Here is a 24,086-nt window from a genome sequence, read left to right as displayed (position 1 = left end):
ATTCACTATATCTGGTCTCCCGGACCCCGCATTCATTATATCTGGTCTCCCAGGACCCTGCATTCACTATATCTGGTCTCCCCGGACCTTGCATTCACTATATCTGGTCTCCCCGGACCCTGCATTCACTATATCTGGTCTCCCCAAACCCTGCACTCACTATATCCGGTCTCCCTGGACCCTGCATTCATTATATCTGGTCTCCCCGGACCCTGCGTTCACTATATCCGGTCTCCCCGGACCCTGCTCTCACTATATCTGGTCTCCCCGGACCCTGCATTCACTATATCTGGTCTCCCCGGATCCTACATTCACTGATTGGCCTTGTGCTGATCACATGCACTCTCCCAAGAAAAAAAAAAACCTAACAATACACACCAAACTGAGCATGTGCAGAGTGTCCCCACACGATATGTCTTATCAGGAGATAAGAGGGGGGCACTGGAAGAAGGGGAGGATCAGAGAAGACAGGATCAAACAGCCTTTTTACACAATGCAGAGGATTAACCCCTTAGGTTCCACAGTGAGTATATCAAGCATGCTTTACTGCATATACAGGCTGATTTTATTGTTGTGGGTTTATTAACACTTTAATTTTCATTCTCTTAGATGCCTCTAGCAGACTTATATAGATTGAAAAGGTCATTAGTATCTTCAGGGTTGATAGGACAGCCAAAGATTTCTGTGTGAGCCCTGAGGGCCCTTAAGTTACAGTCTGCTCCGGGGCCCCTGTGAATTTTAGTTTGCTGCTCATAGTGCCAGCTCAGGTCAGCTTTAGCAGAACAGATTACATTAATTAGCAATATGCCTCGTGGAAATGTGAGATACTCGGCTTTGATCGAGAAATGCCATGCGAATAAAAACAGGAAAAAGCTTTGCCGTTGCCACAAAAATAAACTTGACCTTTCCACAAGGAAATAAATTGCCTCACCGCTGGCTGATGGCATGTTTCTTTATGCCTTAAGATTCATCCGATTTCTTCTTGTCTGACGGTCCCTAACACTGTGTGTGCCAGCTGTGTGCAGCATCCGCGCCGTTAATTGTGGTGCCTAATTCTAAGGAGGCTCCCGTGACAGGCGTCTCCATGACAACGCATCATGTTTGTCCTGTTGATAGCAGGGAAGGCTACCTCCATGGCAACCATGTTAGCTTTAGCTGGGTCATTAAATTAGCAGAACAAATACAAAAAAAAAAGTGTTTTCTCCTGTGCAAAACTGGGGAAAGATATGATGCTATCAGGGGGAAAACATGTATGACCAAGAGCCAATCCACTACAGCGTCCAATATACTGCGCTCTCTACTTACAGTCATCTCAAAGCATCTGCCTGCAAGCTTAGTATAGTGACTTTTCCTTCAGGTGCGGTATAGTTCTGAGAATTCCCATGTATGTGTATTATACTTAGCAGCATGGCTACCCAAATTTATATAGTAACTAGCACTCCCTTTGCATGCTTAGGATCATTACCCGCATTCTCTGCTGCAAGCTTCGTATAATTATCTACGCGTTTCTGGATAGTTAGTGGCACTCTCCGGGAGCTCAGTATGATTGTCTCAGTATGGCTGTCTGCACACTTCTACTACCTTAGTGTAGAAAGCATCACTCACCTGCAATCAGTTTACTTGACATTAGTATCCTGCAAGATTTGTATAGTTATCAGCAATCCTCTGCTGGCTCATTATTGTTATCAGCACTTTCCTGCAAGCTTAGTATATTGATTGCAAACCTACCTCCAGCCTAGTTATCAGCACTCTCCTGCAAGAGTAAAATTATTCTCCTGCAATCTTAGTATTGTTATCAGCACTCTCCTGCAAGCTTAGTATATTTACCACAAACCTCCCTCCAGTCTAGTTATCAGCACTCTCCTGCAAGCTTGGTATATATCACAAACTTCCCTCCAGTCTAGTTATCAGCACTCTCCTGCAAGATTAAAATAGTGAGTATTATTCTCCTGCAATCTTAGTATTGTTATTAGCACTCTCCCACAAGCTCTCTTCTGTAGGCTTAGAATTGTTAATATTACTTTTCTGCAAGCTAAGTATGGTAATCAGCAATAACCTGCAAGCTTAGTATGGCAATCAGCAATAAACTGCAAGCTTAGTATGGTAATCAGCATTAAACTGCAAGCTTAGTATAGTGATCAGCCCTCTCCTACTAGCTTTGTATAGTTATCAGCTCTCTCCCGCAAGCTTAGTATAGTTATCAGCTCTCTCCTACTAGCTTAGTATAATGATCAGCCCTCTCCTACTAGCTTAGTATAGTTATCAGCTCTCTCCTGCCAGCTTAGTATAGTGATGAGCAACAACCTACAAGCTTAGTTTAGTGATCAGCCCTCTCCTACTAGCTAGGTTCAGTTATCAGTTCTATCCTGCAAGCTTAGTATAATTATCAGCACTCTTCTGCAAGCTTTTATAGTTATCAGCTCTCTCCTGCAAGCTTAGTATAGTGATCAGCAATAACCTGCAAGCTTAGTATAGTGATGAGCAATAACCTACAAGCTTAGTATAGTGATGAGCAATAACCTGCAAGCTTAGTATAGTGATGAGCAATAACCTACAAGCTTAGTATAGTGATGAGCAATAACCTGCAAGTTTAATATAGTGATCAGCCCTCTCCTACTGGCTAGGTTCAGTTATCAGTTCTATCCTGAAAGCTTCGTATAATGATCAGCTCTCTCCTGCAAGCTTACTATAGTTATCAGCTTTCTCCTGCAAGCTTAGTATAGTGATCAGCAATAACCTGCATTCTTAGTATAGTGATCAGCAATAACCTGCAATCTTAGTATAGTGATCAGCCCTCTCCTACTAGCTAGGTTCAGTTATCAGCTCTATCCTGCAAGCTTAGTATAATTATCAGCACTCTACTGCAAGCTTTTATAGTTATCAGCTCTCTCCTGCAAGCTTAGTATAGTGATCATCAATAACCTGCAAGCTTAGTATAGTGATTAGTAATAACCTGCATTATTAGTATAGTGATCAGCAATAACCTGCAAGCTTAGTATAGTGATTAGTAATAACCTGCATTATTAGTATAGTGATCAGCAATAACCTGCAATCTTAGTATAGTGATCAGCCCTCTCCTACTAGCTAGGTTCAGTTATCAGCTCTATTCTGCAAGCTTAGTATAATTATCAGCATTCTTCTGCATGCTTTTATAGTTATCAGCTCTCTCCTGCAAGCTTAGCATAGTTATCAGCACTTTGCTACTAGTTTAGTATAGTTATCAGCTCTCTCCTGCAAGCCTTGTATAGTTATCAGCACTCTTGCCCTGGTTCACACCAGTGCAGTCAGTTCCAGTCAGTTTCTGCTACAGAAAAAAAAGAAGTAGAACATGCTGCATTTTTTCTGCACAGAGCTGTACTGGAACATAGAAAACTGCATCAAGAGTGCAACAGAACGGCGTGTGATGTGAACTGTAAGCAAAAACATATTGGGAATGCATCCGGAGTGTGTTTTTGTAGTGTGAACTGGCCCTTATACTTACCTAAGCCCGATCTTGATCCAGCACTATGCACGGTTCTCTCCGTCCTCACTGGCTCAGAGACAGCAGAGGGAGCCATTAGCTCTTGCTGCTGTCAATCACAGCTAGTGAGGAGGGAGTGGGGGTCGGGGCTGAGCCATGCTCTGTGTTCCAATGAGCAGTGTTCGGGAGCGAGCACACATGGGTGCCCCCATAGCAAGCATCTTGCTATGGTGGGCACTCGGTGAGGGGGAAGGGCCAAGATCATCAGTGGAAGACCCCAGAAGAGGAGGAATGGGACTGCTCTGTGCAAAAATCATTACACAGAACAGGCAAGTATAACATGTTTGTGTTTTTAAAAAATAAAAGTTAAATATTTACAATCACATTAAAGGAAGTTGAGGAATGTTGAGTTAATGACAGTAACATCAGGTGAAAGTAAAAAAGCCTAAAACAAGAAAACCAATGCAGCTGCCACATATAGGAATCGGTATGCAGCAATATACAAGTAATACATTTTTATTGTTGCGTTTAATAACGCTTTACGTCCAAATTCTAAGTTAGAACTTTGTGATCAAAAGTCATAATTCTGATAGTAAACATCAGAATTCTAAAATTAAATTCTGTGGTTTCAATTCAGAATTCCAAGTTCCAAAGTCAGAATTTAAATCTAAATTTTTTGATTTTAATGCCAAAATTCTGACTTGGAAACTCACACTTCTGGCTTTTTCATCTTGGAGTTCTGACTTTGAACCTCAGAATTCTGTTTTGGACCTCAGAATTTTAAAAGTCAGAATTTTGTTTCACTATTGTCTTTTATGATGCCCCCAGTGCTCTTCTGTAAAAAAATGTGAAAAGACAATTTTGAATGCAGCTTACACTTTTAAAAATAAAAGTCCTGCCTAGGAGCAGACACCCCCAATGGGGGGATTTACTAAAACTTGAGAGTACAAAATCTGGGGCAGCTCTGCATAGAAACCAATCGGCTTCCAGGTTTTATTGTCAAAGCTTCATTGAACAATCTGACGTTAGAAGCTGATTGGCTACCATGCACAGCTGCTCCAGATTCTAGGTGCTCCAGTTTTAGTAAATCTCCCCCATTTTGTTTCTAAATTATAAGAGGCCCATGAAGGCAGCCATTTTGGCAATATAGAGATACCAACCCAAGGTGTGTAGAAATGCACAGCAATAGTGCAGCCATGTCAACGTATCCTGAAATCTCAGGTGTCACCCAGCCAAAGGCAGCGGATGGGGGTGTACACATGTTGTTACCTCCTCTGTCGCGTTTGTACTGCCTGCTGTACTGGACCTACCCAACTGAATGCATGTTGTTGCAGCACGATGGTCCAGGTTTTAGGGGTTAAACTAACAATGAGGAAGTGACATAATGCCTCCTCATCGCATCTCAAGCGCCCTCTGAAAAAGAATTCACTGCTGCTTGCTCTTCAAAGGGCAACGCCAGTATAAACAAGCCCTTACTGTGCTGTAAAATATGGGAGACCTGGAACTGTGGAGGGATGAGGGCAGGGTCAGGGGAATAAAAGGAGAGTTGTACAGCATGCTGGGTGAAAGAGTTAACAACAGGCTGAAAGCGCGGCAAAAGTTCTGCATGCAACATCTTTGGCGTTTTTTCAGAAAACACACAGGACATAATAGACGTCTATGGGAAAGAGCAGGTAACCTGCATGAAAACCGCAGATACACTACGCTGCACTCACACTGCGGCCAAACTCCTGAAGAGCAATTTGAAAGGGGCCTTGACAATTATACGCAGGCCCAGGAGTCATACATTTTCTAAGTCAATAGTTATACCTGGGGGAGCCGGGTATTTTTGATGAGGCCATTTTCTGAAGTAATAGTTATGTCCAGGGAGACATCCATTTCCTGAGGTAAAATTCATACCCAGGAAAAGACAGACATTTTCTAATAGTTATACCCAGGAGTGCCGCCATTTTCTGCGGTAATAGTTAAGCCCAAGAGAGCCATCCATTTTCTGAGGTAAAAGCCATAGCCTGAGGAGACAGCTATTTTCTGAGGTAAAAGTCATAATGTCAGCAGCCAGCTATTTTCTGAGGTAAAAGTCATAGCCTGAGGGGATAGCTATTTTCTGAGGTAATAGTTGTACCCGGAGAAGTCAGCCATTTTCTGAGCCAACATTTATACCCAGGGATTCCAGGCATTTTCTGGTTTCAAAATCATACTCAAAGGAGACAAACATTTTCCAAGGTAATAGTTATACCTAGGCCAGGGATTTTCTAAGGTAAAATTAATTTCCAAAGAAGCTAACCATTTTCCAATAATAATCTTACCTAGGGGTGTCAGCCATTTTCCAAGGTAATAGTTATACGCAGGCCAGGTAGCCAATCATTTACTGAGATAAAAATCATACTCAGCACAGCCAGCCATTTTCTGAGGTAATAGTCATACCAAGGGGTGCCAACATTTTTCTGAGGTAAAATTCATACCCAGGCTAGCCATTTTTAGATAAAAATTACACCCAGCGGAGCTGGACATTTTCTGAGGTAACAGTTATATGCAGGCAAGGGAGCCATCCATTTTCTGAGGTAAAATTCATATCTAAAGAAGCTAACCATTAATAGTAATTCTTATACCCAGAGCAGACATACATTTCCTGAGGTAATATTAGTCATACCCAAAGGAGATGGCCATTCTCTGAGGTATTAGTAGTCATACCCAAAGGAGACGGCCATTCTCTGAGGTATTAGTAGTCATACCCAAAGGAAACGGCCATTCTCTGAGGTAATAATAGTCATACCCAAAGGAGACGGCCATTCTCTGAGGTATTAGTAGTCATACCCAAAGGAAACTGCCATTCTCTGAGGTAATAATAGTCATACCCAAAGGAGACAGCCATTCTCTGAGGTAATAGTAGTCATACCCAAAGGAGACCGTCATTCTCTGAGGTAATAGTAGTCATACCCAAAGGAAACGGCCATTCTCTGAGGTAATAATAGTCAAACCCAAAGGAGATGGCCATTCTCTGAGGTATTAGTAGTCATACCCAAAGGAGACGGCCATTCTCTGAGGTATTAGTAGTCATACCCAAAGGAAACGGCCATTCTCTGAGGTAATAATAGTCATACCCAAAGGAGACGGCCATTCTCTGAGGTAATAGTAGTCATACCCAAAGGAGACCGTCATTCTCTGAGGTAATAGTAGTCATACCCAAAGGAAACGGCCATTCTCTGAGGTAATAATAGTCAAACCCAAAGGAGATGGCCATTCTCTGAGGTATTAGTAGTCATACCCAAAGGAGACAGCCATTCTCTGAGGTATTAGTAGTCATACCCAAAGGAAACGGCCATTCTCTGAGGTAATAATAGTCATACCCAAAGGAGACGGCCATTCTCTGAGGTAATAGTAGTCATACCCAAAGGAGACGGTCATTCTCTGAGGTAATAGTAGTCATACCCAAAGGTGACAGCCATTCTCTGAGGTAATAATAGTCACTCTCTGAGGCAATAATAGTCATACCCAAAGGAGACGGCCATTCTCTGAGGTAATAGTAGTCATACCCAAAGGAGATGCCATTTTCTGAGGTAATAATAGTCATACCCAAAGGAAACGGCCATTCTCTGACGGTCATAATAGTCATACCCAAGGGCGGTACCAGCCATTTTGTGAGGTAAAAGCTGGCCATCCTCTGATTGAGAACCGTTGTTAAAGTGGTACTCTAGCCAGAACTGGTTTGTGTAATGTAGGTCAGTGCCAGAACAGAGGTGCATTGTTTTCTATGGAACAGTGCACACAGCTGTGTAAAGATCAGTAAGGCCTTTTGTACACGAGCGTAGTCTTTTCTCATGTCTATACTCAGCATTTTGTTGACAGAGAAGATCCCGAGTAAAATGTTCTGTAAAGACATTGCATAAACCTTTGTACATATATATATATATATATATATATATATATATATATATATATATATATATATATGATATAGAACTAGCAGAGGCAGCAACATCATAATTTAAATAATAGTGGGCAGCACAGTGGCTAAATGGTTAGCACTTCCGCCTAGCAGTACTGGGGTCGTTGGTTTGAATCCCAACCATGGCACCACCTGCCTGGAGTTTGCATGTTCTCCCTCTGCCTGCGTGGGTTTCCTCCGGGTACTCCGGTTTCCTCCCACACTCCAAAGACATGCTGGTAGGTGAATTGGCTCCTGTCTAAATTGGACCTAGTATGTGTATGTATGAATGTGAGTTAGGGACCTTAGATTGTACACCCCTTGAGGGTTAGGAACTGATGTGAATGTACAATATATATGTAAAGCGCTGTGTAAATTGACAGTGCTATATAAGTACCTGAAATAAATAAATAAAATAATTATAGTACTAAACATTAATGAGAATTCCCTGTTTGAGGTAACAGACAGACCCAGCCAAAGCAGCCATTTTGGGGATTACTTCATATAACATACCTATTCTATTAGTGGTAGCTATGCCTAGTAAAACACTGTCTCTAGGTGGACTCTAGTTCACTCAGAAAAAACTCTGTGTGGAAAGCCATACATGCTGGGCTTAGGTCTCCACAAACATGGCCGCCATCACTTCTCACATCCAGGCCGCCCGGGGACATGTTCCCAGCTCCTGGTTCCCTCTGGTAACCTGAGCGCCCGCCTTTTGTGTACTTTGTCCCGAGCCTCTCTCAGCGTCCGGCGGTGACAGCTGTGTGACAGGGCGGCGCCTCCCTCCAGCTCTGGTTGTAGCGGCACATTGTTCACCCCATGAAAACCTGCACCCCCTGTGCCTGCTGAGCGAGCGAGTGGGTGTAGCAAGATGGCCGCGCTGGGGCTCGTCCTTCATGTGGGGCTCCTGGCCTGGTGTGTGTTCGGGGTCTGGCAGAATGTGGTCATCACCGGCTTGGCGCAGGGACACGGGGCCCATACGTACGGGGGGCGGTGGAAGTACCTGACCTTCATTAACCAGGTGAGAGGAGCTGACAGGACCCCGCATGGTGCTCTATGTGCAGTGCCAGCAGTGGGGCCCATTCACACCAGGCAGGGCCATTGTGGTGTGCTGTGTAAGGGCACACCATTCATTCTAATGCATTGCCTATTGCACCTCAAAAGACTGATTATTTTTTTTTTTTTTTTGTTATTTTAGGTTTTTTTTTATTATTTGTATTTTTATTCACTTCTTTATATTTGTAGCGCACTGCAACAGCTCAGACTAAAGTTGAATAATTCCCTTGCTGTAGGTGTAGGCCATTTACTTACCTGTCTGGGGACTCACAGGACGTTGCTAAGATGTTGCTAGGGAAGGACCAGTTACTACTGGTCACCTCCACCATCACAGGAGCGAGCTCAGAGCTACTGCATCAGAGGAGAGAGAGTGCATGTGAGGGGGTTTGAATCAGAGAAAGAGCTCCCTCCTGTGATGGTGGAGGTGAGCAGTAATACCTGGGCCTTGCCTGGCAACATCCTAGCAACGTCCTGGGAGTTTTCAGGCCAGGCTTCATTAGGTGCATAAACAGGCTACACTGATAGCAGGTGTCAGCTTTCCTGACCATTTGCTGTCTATAGAAAGGCCTCTTGAATGCATGGCAGTTCTTGCATTTCAGATACACTTGCAAAGATCCCTTTTTGACAAAGATCTTGTTGATAAAAGAAAATATTTATTTAAAGTGGTTGTTAAACCCTTACATATACCCAGTGAGGTGACTGGCCCCAGCTGATATGCAGAGATGAAACAGATCCCCCTACATAAATTGTACCTGTTTATCTGTAATCTTCTCTTTTACAGCTGTTTAGAGTGCTGAATTTATAATGCTTGTCTGAGAGTTCAGGAAAAAAGGGGCGGAGAGCTGAAATTACACACCGCAGAGCTCAGTGAGAGCTGATTGGAGGGAAGGGACACAGACCCTTTTCCCCTCACCTCCCCCCTTTCCCCTTTCCCCCTGCAAACAGGAACAGAACTGAGGCTGTCAATCACAGGGTATGTGCTGGAGGTCCCTCCCCTGTCACCATTTTTCTCTTGGTGTCAGGAAAACTTGTCAGAAGTGTTTCAGGCTGATAGCAGAGGAACGAGGCAGCAGACAAAAATGACAGGGGGAGATTTACTAAAACTGGAGCACTCAGAATCTGGTGCAGCTGTGCATGGGAGCCAATCAGCTTCTAACTTCAGATTGTTCAATTATTAAGCTTTGACATTAAAACTTGGAAGCTGATTGGTTTCTATTCAGAGCTGCACCAGATTTTGCACTCTCCAGTTTTAGTAAATAATCCCCTTAATGCTCTGGATTGAGACAAGCGAACACTGTAGAGGGATATGCTTTGTTCATCTTTCATGTCTGAGGCTTACACTCGTGCTATAGCCAAAAGACGGCTTCAGCGCGGGTGTCCAGTTTTGGGAGGGCGTCATGACGTCCTCCCAGAACACGCTCCCAGCGGTGTGCACCCAGCACTGTCAGTGATCGCTGTGTCCTACGGATACAGCTGATGACATGACTAGGTTAAAGGCCAATCACCGCAGCCTTTAACCACATGATCAACTATGTCCAATGACACAGCTGATCAAATAGTAAGTACAGTTTCCGGTTATCGGCAGCACTTTCCTCACACTGTCACAGAATTGGCAGATCTGCACTGATTCAGTACCCTGAATATCCGTGCTGCCAGTCAGTGCCGCCTAGCGGTGCCCATCATTACTGCATACCAGTGCAGCATCATCAATGCCCATCAGTGCTGCCTATCAGTACCCATCAATGCTGCCTATCCATGCCACCTCATCAGTGCAGCCTCATCAACGCACATCAGTGAAGGAGAAAAATTACTTGTTTGCAAAATTTTATAATGGAAACAAAGAAAAACCTTTTTTTTTTCAAAATTTTTTGCTCTTTTTTTGTTTATAGTGCAAAAGTCTCTAAAGCAGTGACAGCTTTTCGTTGGCCAAATTGCTGTTAGCTGTTGCACTTTGCTCTATGTAGGTAGATGCCAAGAAGACTTTACACCTTGCCCTATTGGCTTTATCATGATCTCCGTAATACCCTAGTCACATAACGCTGCCTTCCTTAACGCCAGGCCTTTTATCCACTGGAAAATGTTTCTGGTCATCAAATTCTGAATCCCTCGGGTGAAGGTCAACAGAATGATGATTGATGCCAGAATGCTGGTTATGTGGCAAAGGGTAAAACCATTGTTAAAGAGGTACTCCAGCCAGAACTGGTTTGTGTAATGTAGGTCAGTGCCAGAACAGAGGTGCATTGTTTTCTATGGAACAGTGCACACAGCTGTGTAAAGATCAGTAAGGCCTTTTGTACACGAGCGTAGTAATTTCTCATGTCTACACTCAGCATCTTGTTGACAGAGAAGATTCTGAGTAAAATGTTCTCTAAAGACATTGTGTAACCTTTTGTGTGTATATACATATACACAGGGCTTGAAATTTCCACTCGCCTGCTTGCCAATGGCTAGTGGAAATTATAGTGGGGGCGAGTGTGTCCCCCAGGGCTGTCTTTCTGAGCAGGCTCGGAGCTCAGGCCGGATCTGTCATTGGCACTGGGAGCCATCAGACTGCTCAATAGCTGAGCGCAGTGAAAGCAAAGGAAGGAGTGTGTGCTGTGCTCTCTGCCTCCCCCTAGAGTGCAGTACCCAGCTCTGTGAGTGAACAACGAAGTACTGCAACTTTTTATGGTGTGTGTGTACGTGTATATGTGTGCGTTTGTGTCTGTGTATGCATGTACAATTGTACATGTGTCTGTATGTGTACATATGTTTGTGCATGTATGTACATGTGTGTGTATTTCTGTGAATGTACATGTACATGTATCTGTGTGTATGCATGTGCCTGTGTGTATACGTGTGTGTGTGTGTACATGTTTCTCTGTGTGTATGTACATGTCTGTGTGTGTGTGTACAGGTGTCTCTGTTTGTGTGTGTTTGTTGGTGGCGAGTAAGGCCTGGCTAGTAGGTCAGGACTTGAAATTTTAAGCCCGTATATATATATATATATATATATATATATAATTTTATTTATTTTTTTCTTCCATCCTCCTATACATACGTGTGTAAATTGCTGCACTCACATGTAAAATAAATGAAGAGGAGAGCCGGCAACTCCTAAATCCATATAAACTGCTTTACTTCTTACATCACAGATGGGGGCGGACTGACAACTCATGGGGCCCCCAGGCAATAGGGTTCATGGGGCCCCTGTGTCCTTGCCCAAACTCAAAAAAGCCTATGAAAAAGGTACGAGGGGCATCTCATGGGGCCCCCTACTGACCCCGGGCCCTCGGGCCGTGCCTGAGTTTCCAAATGGTCAGTCCGCCCCTGATCACAGATCAAGGCTAACTGCCGAAACGTGTTAGCTCTTTTTATGCTAACATTCACTACGATGTAAGAAATAAAGCGGTTTATATGGATTCAGGAGTAGCTGGCTCTCCTCTTTGTTTCTACTGTATACACTGGTTGGAGGACCGTTCAGAGCCAGAGCACCCGCTTCTGGATTCCAGACTCAGAATGGCTTTCCTGTTGTGAGCGCTGCACCTATTTCTACTCAAACCTAAAACTTTCTATTTTATTGAGTCTCTGTATTCATCGCTGTATGATCGTAGGTTCACATCTGTTCAGGTGGTGCCGCTGCGGATCCGCACGAAAATCCGTGCAGCCGCACCACCTGCACAGAGAAATGCTGACCCGCGGGCGGGTGCCATTACTTCTAATGGCACACCGCCCACACTGGAAAACGCAACGGTACTGGGAACTGAGGTTCTGTGTTGGCTGCGTTTTCAAAAGAAGTGCAGGGACTTCTTCCCTTCTTCAAATGAATGGGCTCTCGTGCCCATGCCAATCACGGCCCGCACGGCTGCATACACCGTGTTCCAAATTATTATATAAATGATATTTTTCTCATTTACCTAAATAATTGATGTAAATAACAGTCAGCATAATTCTCATGTTATCAACTATTAAGAGTACAATTCACATTTTATTGAACAAACCTCCTAATAACAGGATTTTTGTTCCAAATTATTCCGCACAGTAAGTTTCAAAACACTTTATAGGTTGTAAAGAACTGAAAATTGTCATTTGTTGTGTTTGCAGCATATTTACTGAAATCAAAAGCTATTTCAATCAAACGTTTAACAACATTTTAACTTTTTAAACATTTGAACCGGTTACGTTACATTGTAACATAGGACCCCTTATTTGATAGCAGCTTCACAAGTCTTGCATCCATTGAACTTGTGAATTTTTGGACAGTTTCTGCTTGAATTTGTTTGCAAGATGTCAGAATAGCCTCCCAGAGCTGCTGTTTGGATGTAAACTTCCTCCCACCCTCATAGATCTTTTGCTTGAGGATGCTCTAAAGGTTCTCAATAGGATTGAGGTCAGGGGAGGATGGAGGCCACACCATGACTTTCTCTCCTTTTATCCCCGTAACAGCCATTGATGGAGAGGTATTCTTTGCAGCATGAGATGGTGCATTGTCGTGCATAAAGATGATTTTATTAAGGAAAGCATAGTTCTTCCTTCTGTACCAGGGAAGAAAGTGGTCAGTCATAAACTTCACATACTTTGCAGAGGTCATCTTTACACCTTCGGGGGCTCTAAAGGGGCCGACCCGCTCTGTTCCCATGATTCCAGCCCAAGACATGACTCCACCACCGCCTTGCTGACATCGCAGCCTTGTTGGAACAGGGTGGCCGTCCACCAACCATCCACTACTCCATCCATCTGGACCATCCAGGGTTGCACGGCACTCATCAGTGAGCAGGACTGTTTGAAAATTAGTCTTCATGTATATTTCTGCCCAATGCAGCCGTTTCTGCTTGTGAGCATTGGTTAGTGGTGGCCGAATAGAAGGTTTATGCACAGTTGCAAGACTCTGAAGGACTCTACACCTTGATGTCCGTGGGACTCCAGAGGCACCAGCAACTTCAAATATCTGTTTGCTGCTATGTAATGGTATTTTAGCAGCTGCTCTCTTGATCCGATTCATGGATCTGGCAGAAATCTTCCTCAATGTGCCTTTATCTTCACGAACCCGTCTGTGCTCTGAATCAGCCACAAATCTCTTAAAAGTGCGATGATCACGCTTAAGTTTTCGTGAAATATCTGTTTTCATATCTCGTCCAAAGCATTGAACTATTTCACTCTTTTCGGCAGCAGAAAGATCCTTTTTCTTCCCCATATTGCTTGAAAATGGTGCTCTGCTTAATAATGTGGAACACCCTCCTTTAGTAGTTTTTCCTTAAATTGGGCTCACCGGCCAATCTAATTATCACAGGTGTCCGAGATTGTTTTCAGTGATCAAAAGAGCCCTGACACACAATGCCATCCATGAGTTAAACTGAAAAACAAAATATTTCATCTTTGTGACACTTAAATAGAATTTGCATAATAATTTGGAATGCGGTGTATATGTGAACCGGGGGTTACTGATCTTTACTCATCTGTGTGCATTTCTCCATAGACAATGATGCACCTGTATTCAGATCAGTAACAAACATGGAGTTTTTACTCCCATGTGCAAGAGTGTCTAAGGCCTCATTCACGCCTTTACTGGCATTTTTTATTTATGGATCTAAATGCAGCTGCTATGTTTTCAATGGTGACCTTCACCACTGAACATGTACTACGTTCAGATCCGTGACACAAAATCCCCCAAAAATCTGCATTGGAGGACATGCATATACATTATGGTACTGGAAAAAAAACAGAAGTTTATTCATTTTAAAAAGTAGATCGAAAAACGGGTATCATTCAACAAAGAAACTTTTTTGTTCCGGTAAAGATCAGCATAGCATAGTAAACATAGCTTGAAAATCCATTTCATTCATGCCAGCGAGTACAGCTAGTGCTGAATTCTGGTGCTAGAGAGTAAGCTGCAGCTCTCATACCCACAATTCTTCTCCCCTTGTCCATTCACTTGTATTCTAGTCACAGAATGCCTCCAGTTACATACTTCCTGTCTGCTCACTCACCCTGCTTTATCTAGTGAGAAGTAGTGTAGTCACACTGGGAGAGGAAGTGGACTACAGAGCACCTCCCTTTTCTTCTAATATCCATAACTTGAAGGTGGGGGGGGGTTCTTCTGTAGTTCACGGAGAATTGGGAGCAATTCCAACTGATAACAGCAGAGAGCACAGGAAGTTAAGTTTGCTGGATTTCTGGAAGGATCAATAGGTATTTGTTTGCACTTATTGAACAGATCTAACAAAACACACTTGGTGGTACATTTAACAGACAACGAGGGAGTGAATTGGAGACATTCATTGTTGGGGTTTACATACTATTGAGCCCTAGGCCCCATGCATGCTGGACATTTAGCCCTGGTGTATGAGACTCCGGTAGGTAGGTGTGGGTGGAAGGCAGAGGTGCATTTCCCAGTCCCGTTGCCAGCAGCCCATAAGGCTCTATGACAGGCTGACCGCTGCTGTGGCTCTAATGTTTAGGGCAGCATGCATTCCAAGCATTCATCTTTGGGCGCGTACTATCCAAATGAGAGGTGCCCCTGTGCCTTCCACCCGCACCAAACTGCTCATGCGCCGGAGGTAAACGCCCAGCGTGCATGGGGCCTTAGACTGTATGCATCAAACAGACGGCAGAACAGAATATAAAGCTCCTATAATTTGGGAAATCTGCCAGCGTAATCTTTGAATGCTGTTCTTTTGCAGGTGAGCCTTTCTTTCCTCCATAATTGACAAATGTATGGGGAGGATCGCTGCTAATGGATGTGGTGTGTATGGAAGTCTAGATCTTTGCTAATCCAAGGTCCTTTCCACTCCGTTCATACATTCATCCTCAGCAGCTGGTCCCATCTTCTCATAATACACTCAGAAATGAACTGTTCTTTACACCTGTAACTAATTCTCTTCCATGGGCCTAACGCAGTGACCTGTCTCCTTGATTTGATTTGTAATGTAATATCTGATGCCGGGAGAATTTAAGGAATCCGAGAGATGTGAATCATCGAATGCCTTCTGTCTGCTTCCTCAGTGGCAGAGCTTAGCAGCTTAACAGCATAAAACAGGGCTTTTTATTTAGTGTTCTAGTTAGATAATCCTTATTACTACACCTAAGGGCTGGTTTGCCCCAGCAGCAGACATTGTCACGCAGCTGCTGTTGTGTGATGTGAAGACAGCGGTGCTGATGCGCTACTTTTTTTTGTTAGAACTTTATTGAAATGTCAGAAAAGTAACAGTTCATTCAACTCTGCTGGCCGCAGTGCATTGTGATGAATTGTATTGCAGTGTGCTTTGCTGAAAAAGAGTACTGCATACACTGCCATGATAGGGAACAAGGCTCAGTGCAGCCCAATGCATTTTTTTTGTAGATGGGCCCTTAAAGGTACAGGCAAGGAAACATGAAAATAGAAGACTTGAAATGTACTAAGTCAGGGGTGGGCAACTGTGGCCCTCCAGCTGTTGTAGAAGTACAAGTCCCATGAGGCATTGCAAAACTGACAGTTACAAGCATGACTCCCAAAGGCAGAGGCATGATGGGACTTGTAGTTCACCAACAGCTGGAGGGCCACAGTTACCCACCCCTGTACTAAGGGATGGTACCTGCAGTCATATCTGAAGAAACTGTCTTGTTGTAGGCTATTGTCCTCCACCTACCTGACGATATCATCTGTTTACTTTGGCTTCTGAGTCCTTACACAGATAACATTTACTGATATGTATTGTCTCACATTTGTGGTTGGTTTTCTTTTTTTTTCTTTTCTCTGTTTTACTTAAAGCGGAGCTCCACCCAAAAGGGGAAGTTCCGCTTTGAGCCCCACTCCGCATTAAGGATTGGCGCCTTTTGGAGAGCGGGTACCCAAATTTCACAGGTACCCACTCCCACTTCTGCGATCGCCCAGGCGATCGGAAGCGGAAGTTGTCCTCCCCGCCGTCTTCTGGGACACGTGACAGGTCCCACAAGACTACGGGGCCAGTCACAAAGTACAGCACTACTCGCACATGCGCATTGGGCTCCCGGCTGTGAAGTCGCAAGCTGTCACAGCCAGGTGCCCAAATTGAAGATGCCGGCACCAGGGAGAAAAGACGGCCGGTGAAACCATCCCACACCTTCCCACACCCAGAAAAAAAACAGAGTGGGGCTGAGCACTGCTCAACCATTCATAGGCAGCTTTGTATTCTGTGAATGAATACAAAACGTCCTCTGACTGGGTCGGAGATCTTGACATCATCTGCCTGCTTCTCTGCCTCAGCCAGTCAGAAGAGGCTTTGTATTGATTCATAGAATACAAAGCTGTCTGTGAATGGCTGAGCAACACTCGATTTTTTTTTTTTTTTTTTTTTTTTTTAAATGGATGTAAGACAGAAAGTCTTGTCTCACAACCAGAACACGAGGCCGTGGACTGTACACAGCTGAGGCTACATGCTGTTTATACAGCGCACTTAGTAGGCTCACCTGTTAGTGTAGAAAATAGTTTGTTTGGGCCAGTTAACACACTGGTTGGTTAATAAAGTAATGGTAGAGTTCAATATCAGCATTAAAGATTAAATCCAGCCTGCCCTTCAGGGTTGCACAGTTGTACAGGCTCCTCTCCTGTACCAAAACTGCCTGTTCTGATTTCACTGCACACTGTGAGGTCCTCACAATGAGCTTTTAGAAGTGTCAGATACAGCCCTGTATGAGCGAGCCTCTTCAAGTTCTCCAGTGCCTTCTACAGTGATTTTGTAGAAGTCTTGCCCTGTCCAAAGGAATGGGTTGTGTACACAACACTCCTGTCTGAGGCTTCTGTCTGATATTTAGTCATGTGACTGGTTCTTTTTTAAAGGGCATGTTCGTTAAAATATTTGTGAATTTGCAGAGCCCCCCAGACACTTTTGATGGTTTTTTTTTTATATTGAGACCTGTTTGATATTTTTCCTGTACTCTCATTAAAATCTATAAATAAATAATTGAAGAAAAAAATAAATGCTAGGTGTCTATAGCTGTGTCTTTTTGCATTTTATTTGATGTATGTTCACAAACACTGTTTTACTTATGTGGATTTTTTTCATTTTCTCACAGGTTCTTCAGGCGGTGTTCTTTGGCATCTGTGTTTCATGTGACCTTGTCCAGCTGTGCTTCTCCATTAGGAATCCATTATGCTCCTTCCTGACTCGGTTAAAAGACTATGCCTTCACTGTGTTGGTGTTCCCAGTTGGTGTGGTGGGTATTTTTACTAGAAGACTCAGTGTTCTACAGATTTCTTGACTACGGAGGCTGTCAAAAGTGTCTATACCGGTGGTTGGTTATTGTCACTGGTCTGATAATAATGACTTCGATGGCTTGCAATAATAGACAGTTTACTGAAGAATAGATAGTGTATATGAAGCTGGGGTGGGAGACAGGAAGACACAATATAGGAAAAGATTTTGGTAGAGGAAAATGTTTTTAGATTTTGCTCTAATTGCTCATCAACCAGTCAATGGGATGAACAATTAGTGCAAAGTCTAAAAAGGGGATCTGAACAGCCATTCAGATCCCCTTTTTAGTGAAAAGGGAAAATTGATTGGATACTATGGCAACAGCTATGCTTTTCTCTCCCCCCCCCCCCCCCCCCCCCTCCTCTGATTTTTATAATCCAGCAACAGTGAATCTCTAACATTAGGAGTTAGGTGCAGCTTATTGTTATTCTGTGGTCTGCATTGTATGAATGAAAATACAAATAACAAACACCGTGTTCCTCTTTAGTTTGTAGTCACTTCATTCTGGAGTATTTATGCGTATGATCGGGAACTTGTGTATCCAAAGGTATTGGACAGCGTCATTCCAGTATGGCTGAATCACACAATGGTAAGAAGGCTTTGAACTAAACCCTTTGCTGATCCTTGCAGTTACTTTATCATTATGGATCCTCCTGATTCTAACAAAGGGAGCAGATCACTTCCATTGACTTGACTGTTTTTGACTGTTTTGATCTTTGTACAGTGTCAACTAAGAATATATATTGTGCTCTTTTCCAGCACACCGTTATCCTTCCTCTGGTGCTCATTGAGGTATTTGCCTATTCTCACCAGTATCCTGGCAGGAAAAGCGGACTTGCTTTGCTGGCTGTGTTCTGCTTAGCGTACTTATCATGGTAAATATCTAACCAATGTTCAGGAATTGGTGTCATTATAAAACGGCACAGAATTACTTTGAGCATTATGGAATCTTTTATTAGGGATGCACCAATACCCTTTCTTTATCAGCAAGTACGAGTACCGATACTTTCGGTCAAGTACTCGCCGATACCGATACTTTTCGGTACGATTTGTGCCAATACACAATGTATGCAAGAAAATTGCACTCCAAAGAATAGCATGTGATTCCTGTTCAAATTGCATGCAGTTTCTCCACACAGTAGCGGTGCAGGGTGGCTTCCTGCAGTGGTAAGTGGACGTGTGGGGATCTATACTATGGAAGCAGATGCTCCATAATCTCAGCAGTAGGAGAGGAGAGAAAGCCGCAGTGATTTTAAATCCTGAGACTGCTGAATCGGCTTTCTCTCCTCTCCTTGCAGTTGCAGGGGTGACCGTTTTTGGCTAGAGGGCTTTTGATTGGTCAGCACCATCACATAGATGATGCTGACCAATCAGATGCCGTCTAGCCCGTACTGTCATCCCTGCAAGGAGAGCTTCAGAGGTCTGGGGATTTGAAATCCCTGCGGCTTTTTTTTTCCTTTCCTTTCAGGGATGACATTATGGGCTAGACAGCATCTGATTGGTCAGCACCGTCCATGTGATGGTGTTGACCAGTCAAAAGCCCTCTAGCCTGAACTGTCATCCCTGCAAGGAGAGGAGAGAAAGCGGCAGGAATTTCAAATCCTCGCTGCTTTCTCTCCCACCGCTGAGAATATGGACTATCTGCTTCCATAGTATACATATAAACAAACTCCTTTATCCATCCATGTCTCTATGCTTTATTTTGCTGAGAAATCATTTTCAAAAACACATACTGACATTTCTGGCAGTGGCCATGTTGAGAAAGGGCAGATGATTCATGTAGCAGTTACTTCCTGAAACCTAATCGGCCCTTAGCTCGGGCATTGACTAAGCCGAGAACCCTCCCTCCGCTCCTGAAGACTCCTGAGATGTATGACCTCATTTGCCTAGGCATGGAAACCAGGAAGTAAATGAAGGAATGCTAAAAAAAAAAAAAAAAAAAAAAAGGTTAAAATAAGTAAATATGATATATTTTCCTATCTGTTTAGTAATGCTAGCAGCATAAGGATTAGAAATAGTCCATGTTGATTGAGAGAGTGAAGTTCCGCTTTAACGTGTGTGTGTTTTATACTAATATCCATCAAACTCTCTGCAGGATCCTCTGGGTGCATTATGCAGCTGATATCTGGGTGTATCCCATCCTTGCTAAGCTGGACCCTGTTGGAATGACAGTGTTCTTTGCGGCAAGTTTTCTCATCGTGGTACCCTTCTACTATCTGGGAGAGTTCTTGACTCATTGGCGTTGGGGTAAGTTATTGTTCATTTTCATGACTCTCTTCATAAAATTTTTATAAAACGGCTTCATGTAAACTGTTTAAATTGCCTCACAGCAATTATGTTGGGTGTGCATCTCTGCGGCTGGGGAATGTGTGCAAAATCAATGTTTGCAATGTGCAGAGAAAATGAACTGCACTTTAGCAGATGCATGGGGGTTCTATTGGTCACTTTCCCTCCAGAGGATTTACACCCCCCCCCCCCCCCCTTCCTGACCAGGCCATTTTTTACGATACGGCGCTGCGTTACTTTAACTGATAATTGCGCGGTCATGCAACGCTGTACATGAATGAAATTTGTGTCCTTTTTTCCCACAAATAGAGCTTTCTGTTGGTGATATTTGATCGTCTGTGCGTTTTTTTTTTTTTTGTTTTTTTTTTATTTTTTGCGCTGTAAACAAAAAAAAGACCGACAATTTTCAAAAAAAACAATATTTTTTACTTTTTGCTATAAAACATCCATTAAAAAAATTTTCATTTTAGCCAAAATGTATTCTGCTACATGTCTTTGCTAAGAAAAATCACAATACGTGTATATTTATTGGTTTACATGAACGTTCTAGCGTCTACCAATGGCAGTGTATATATACTGGATGTTGTGTTTTTTTTTTTTTGTTTTTTTTTTTAAACTAGTAATGGCGGTGATCAGCAACTTATAGCGGGACTTGGGCGGGCATTCTGACTTTGCATGGGAACTGACTAACTGCCACTGACATACCCAGTGGCACTAATACAGGGATCAGTGCTAATAAATAGCACTGACACTGTACTATTGACACTGGGCAAGAAGGGGTTAACATCTGGGGCAATCAAAGGGTTAACAGTGTGCTGTTTTTCTTGGGAGACATGCTGCTTTGTATCTCTCTGCAGAGAGATACAAAGCAGCATGTCCATGTTGACTGGAGAGAGATCGGTGGTGTTTACACACAGGTCTCTCCCCTGTCAGCTTTGCCGACAATCACCGAGTCCTGGCCAGGAATGTGAAGTCCCATTCTTTCCTCCTATTCCTCTCTAACCCATCTTGTGAGGTTTTTAGTTCTTAGCTGGGGAAACTAGTTATTTTAATCCAGCTGTCAGTTTGGGGGCATAACATCCCAGAGATGGGCTTTAATGTTTTTATTTGTTTGTGTATTTTTCTACAGTATATGATATGCCTGTTGCTATCCAAAGTCATAACCTGTGCTGTTTACTCCACAGGATCTGGTCGCCCATCTAAGAGAAGGAGGAAAAAGAAGAACTAAAGGCACTATTAATAATTCAGGGCTTTTTATCTTTCCTTTTTTTTTTTTTTTTTTTACTATCCAATAATTTTTCCCCTGTCGCTGGCAGAGGGACACAACTACTTTAATCTTTTTGCTGATTGGTACAGGTAACCATTCCACAATTCAATGAGTGACCTTACATATCACTACTGTGTTTTCATGAGATTCCAGCTCCATGCTGGAGTTGAGATCAGTCCTGGAAATGGTGGTTTGTTTTTTTTTTTGTTTTTTTTTCTCCCAGGATCTCAGTGGTTGGACAAGCACTATTTTTTTTTTGCTGTCGAAAGAACTTCAGGACAGTTTGTTTCTACCACTGCCTGCCAAGTGAGATTTCAAGAATTGCTTGATTATAAGCTCTGTTTACATGATGGGGACCCCAACACTGAAGGATGCACTGTCTAGCCGCAGTCTCTTATTCTGTGGCCATGCTGTCTAATGAAGAACTCTGAGCAAAGTCAGGGTGCATCACTACAAGATGGCGAGAGGTTTTGGCGCTGTTTTCTATACTATGAACTGTTTATAACAACTTTTATGTGACTTGTGCACTGTAACATAGGAAGGAGGTTTTTTTTGTTTTTGTTTTTTATTGTTTTCCATTCCCCTCCAATATTGTCTAAGATATGTGATATTTGAACTACTGTTCCATGTGTTGAGTTTCTGATATGGAGTAAAATCTGTCAAGATTTAGATCTGTCCTGCCCTCTAGTGTCCAATCAAAATGTAGCCGTGCTCTCAAAGTTTAAAGAAGATGTTTGTGTAAGGTAAAAAGTCCTAAATAGATGCTTATAACAGCAAAAGTGTGGCATTCAGCACAAATCCGTATGTTTGTTTTTTGTTTTTATCATATGAATTGCCTGGTGGGTGTTCCAAGAGATGTTTTCTAATCTCCCTTAAGAATACATGTCTTCACATAGCAACATTTTAACCACTTTACTATCACCATTAGTTTTAATATGGGGGTTTGGTAGTCAAGTATTTCTGGATTGCTGTATATACCAGTCTTACAGAAAAGGTCCTCTTTAACATCCACACATGAAAACAAATGTAATTGGTTGCCTGTTCTCCTTGTACAAGGTTATCCTGTACATGTAATGCAAGGCACTGCAGGTTTATTTCAAAAGCAATCTGGCTGCCAAGAGGTACTGCGTTTTTTGTTTTTTGTTCTTTGCACAGCTTTATCAGATATGCCAGATGGAACATTCCAATTGGCAAACGAACATGTAAAGAAAATTTCACACAATAAAACAAGTTGGGTTGCATCCCATTTTCAGGGTCCTGGATCATACTTGAGCAGTTTCGGTTGTTGAATGTAATTGCCTGTTAGACTTGATGCCCCTTTGCAAAGGTTTTTGGCATCAGCCAGGATAATATTTAATGAAAGAAATGTTGAATGTTTGTTGCATCCAGCCTTTGGTATGTACATAAACTCTTATAAATATACTGAGCTGTCTTTATGCACTTTATTCATTTATACAGCAGGGGACATGTACTGTACTGGACACCAAAAGGTACACTTCAATCAGACCTGTTTGTTTTGAAACTCGTTCCTCTTCTCCACCCTAGGGTTTTTGGTGTCCTTGGAGGATTACCTATTGCTCCAAGTCACTGCCTCATAGTCTTTAATGGGAAGAGTGAGAATTGGATTTACTCTCGGGTAATGAGCTGCTTGTACAAGAATCCGATGCTTCACTTATCGCCGGTTAATAATATTTTCTGTACATACATTTATATTTGGGAAATGTGTGATGGAGTACAGGAATCAATATTAAAATACAGTATGCCCCCTCTTACCCTGCACTGTACAGGATACCTGTTCTCCCCAGGGGAAGGCTGCTAATTAGGGATCATGCTGTCTAGCAGTAATCGGAGCTCAATGTGACATTCATTTCCCTTTTGTAAGGTGAGCATAGAAACACTCATAGCTCAACACAGATCCACAGCTGCTTAGCAACAAACATGACAGGTATATGGGAGCATGCCACTAAGTACCGTATAGTGCATGTACAGCCCCATGTCCCTGCTGGACTTTTTGGGGTTTCTGTGCTTTCTCTTTTGTTAGCTGAGGGCCAGAGCCATAAATCCTGTTTGGGCTCAGTTAGTGTGGCCTCTAACAACCAATTTGCCTTTTTAAATTTTTTTTGGCAGCAAATTTGAAGAACAGATATTTGAAAGCCATAGTAATTGGAGCTTTGTAAGTGATGTCACTGTAATGTCTGCCCTCTTTCACTGTGAAATAGAACATTAATGCATGGGAAACCTCTTTTTTGGATTCATATATCTATCTTTACATTTCTGTATCTGCTTTTGGTGAAAGGTTTAAAAAAAAATGTTTGTATCTGCTTGAGCAATGCTAGAATTGCTCCTGTAACAAACAAAAATATATTTTATGGCTGTCCTGAGTTTCTGCAGTCCATACACTCAGCTCAGAAAAGAGGACCCCAGTTGGGCTTTGGCAGCAGTCAAGGAGTTAGACAATGAAGTACATCGGTGGTGGGTTAGATGGCTTTCTGGAAAACCCAGCCGTCTTCCTCGCTTGCTGTGTGTCTCCCTGTAAACGCAGAGCTGTAGTTTATCTTAAATCATTGAGGAGGCACCTCCCAGCTTGGGGTAACAACAAGGTCCCTATTCTGTCTGATTCACCATCCAGATGAGTTATTCAACAAATGTTAAATCCCACTGCAACAAATATAGCAGCTACATCTGTAAAATTCTCAATAATGTTATCAAACTGTGGCAGCATTTGTTTCTGCTACAGACAGAGAAGCTCCTTTTTATAAACAGTTGGCCTGTAGCCTAAGCAGCCCATAGATTATGCAATTTTCTTTCCTTCCTGTGTTCCAACGGTATGAGGCACACAAAATCTGTTGCTTTTCCTGGCATTTTCTACCCTAGCTTCTTTCAGGTGCCTGTCCCTCAAGTGGC

General features: G+C 42.9%; 1 protein-coding gene across 1 annotated transcript; it reads left to right on the top strand.

Annotated features, from left to right (window-relative positions):
• Nucleotides 1-8,073: 8,073 nt before the first annotated feature.
• On the top strand, nucleotides 8,074-22,604 carry LOC149440431 (androgen-dependent TFPI-regulating protein-like). The gene is made up of 6 exons (XM_089658649.1): nucleotides 8,074-8,406; nucleotides 17,451-17,591; nucleotides 18,117-18,218; nucleotides 18,389-18,504; nucleotides 19,725-19,876; nucleotides 21,100-22,604. Exons 1-6 carry the CDS (start codon nucleotides 8,257-8,259, stop codon nucleotides 21,141-21,143), a joined length of 705 nt encoding a protein of 234 aa, XP_089514775.1. The 5' UTR covers nucleotides 8,074-8,256; the 3' UTR covers nucleotides 21,144-22,604.
• The last annotated feature ends 1,482 nt before the right edge of the window (nucleotides 22,605-24,086 follow it).

The sequence above is a fragment of the Staurois parvus genome, unplaced genomic scaffold (genome assembly GCF_062004578.1).
Source record: "Staurois parvus isolate SC_StPar_1 unplaced genomic scaffold, SC_StPar_1.0 ptg001087l, whole genome shotgun sequence".
In the NCBI taxonomy this organism is placed as follows: Eukaryota; Metazoa; Chordata; class Amphibia; order Anura; family Ranidae; genus Staurois; species Staurois parvus.
This window is presented reverse-complemented; position numbering and strand designations above follow the sequence as displayed.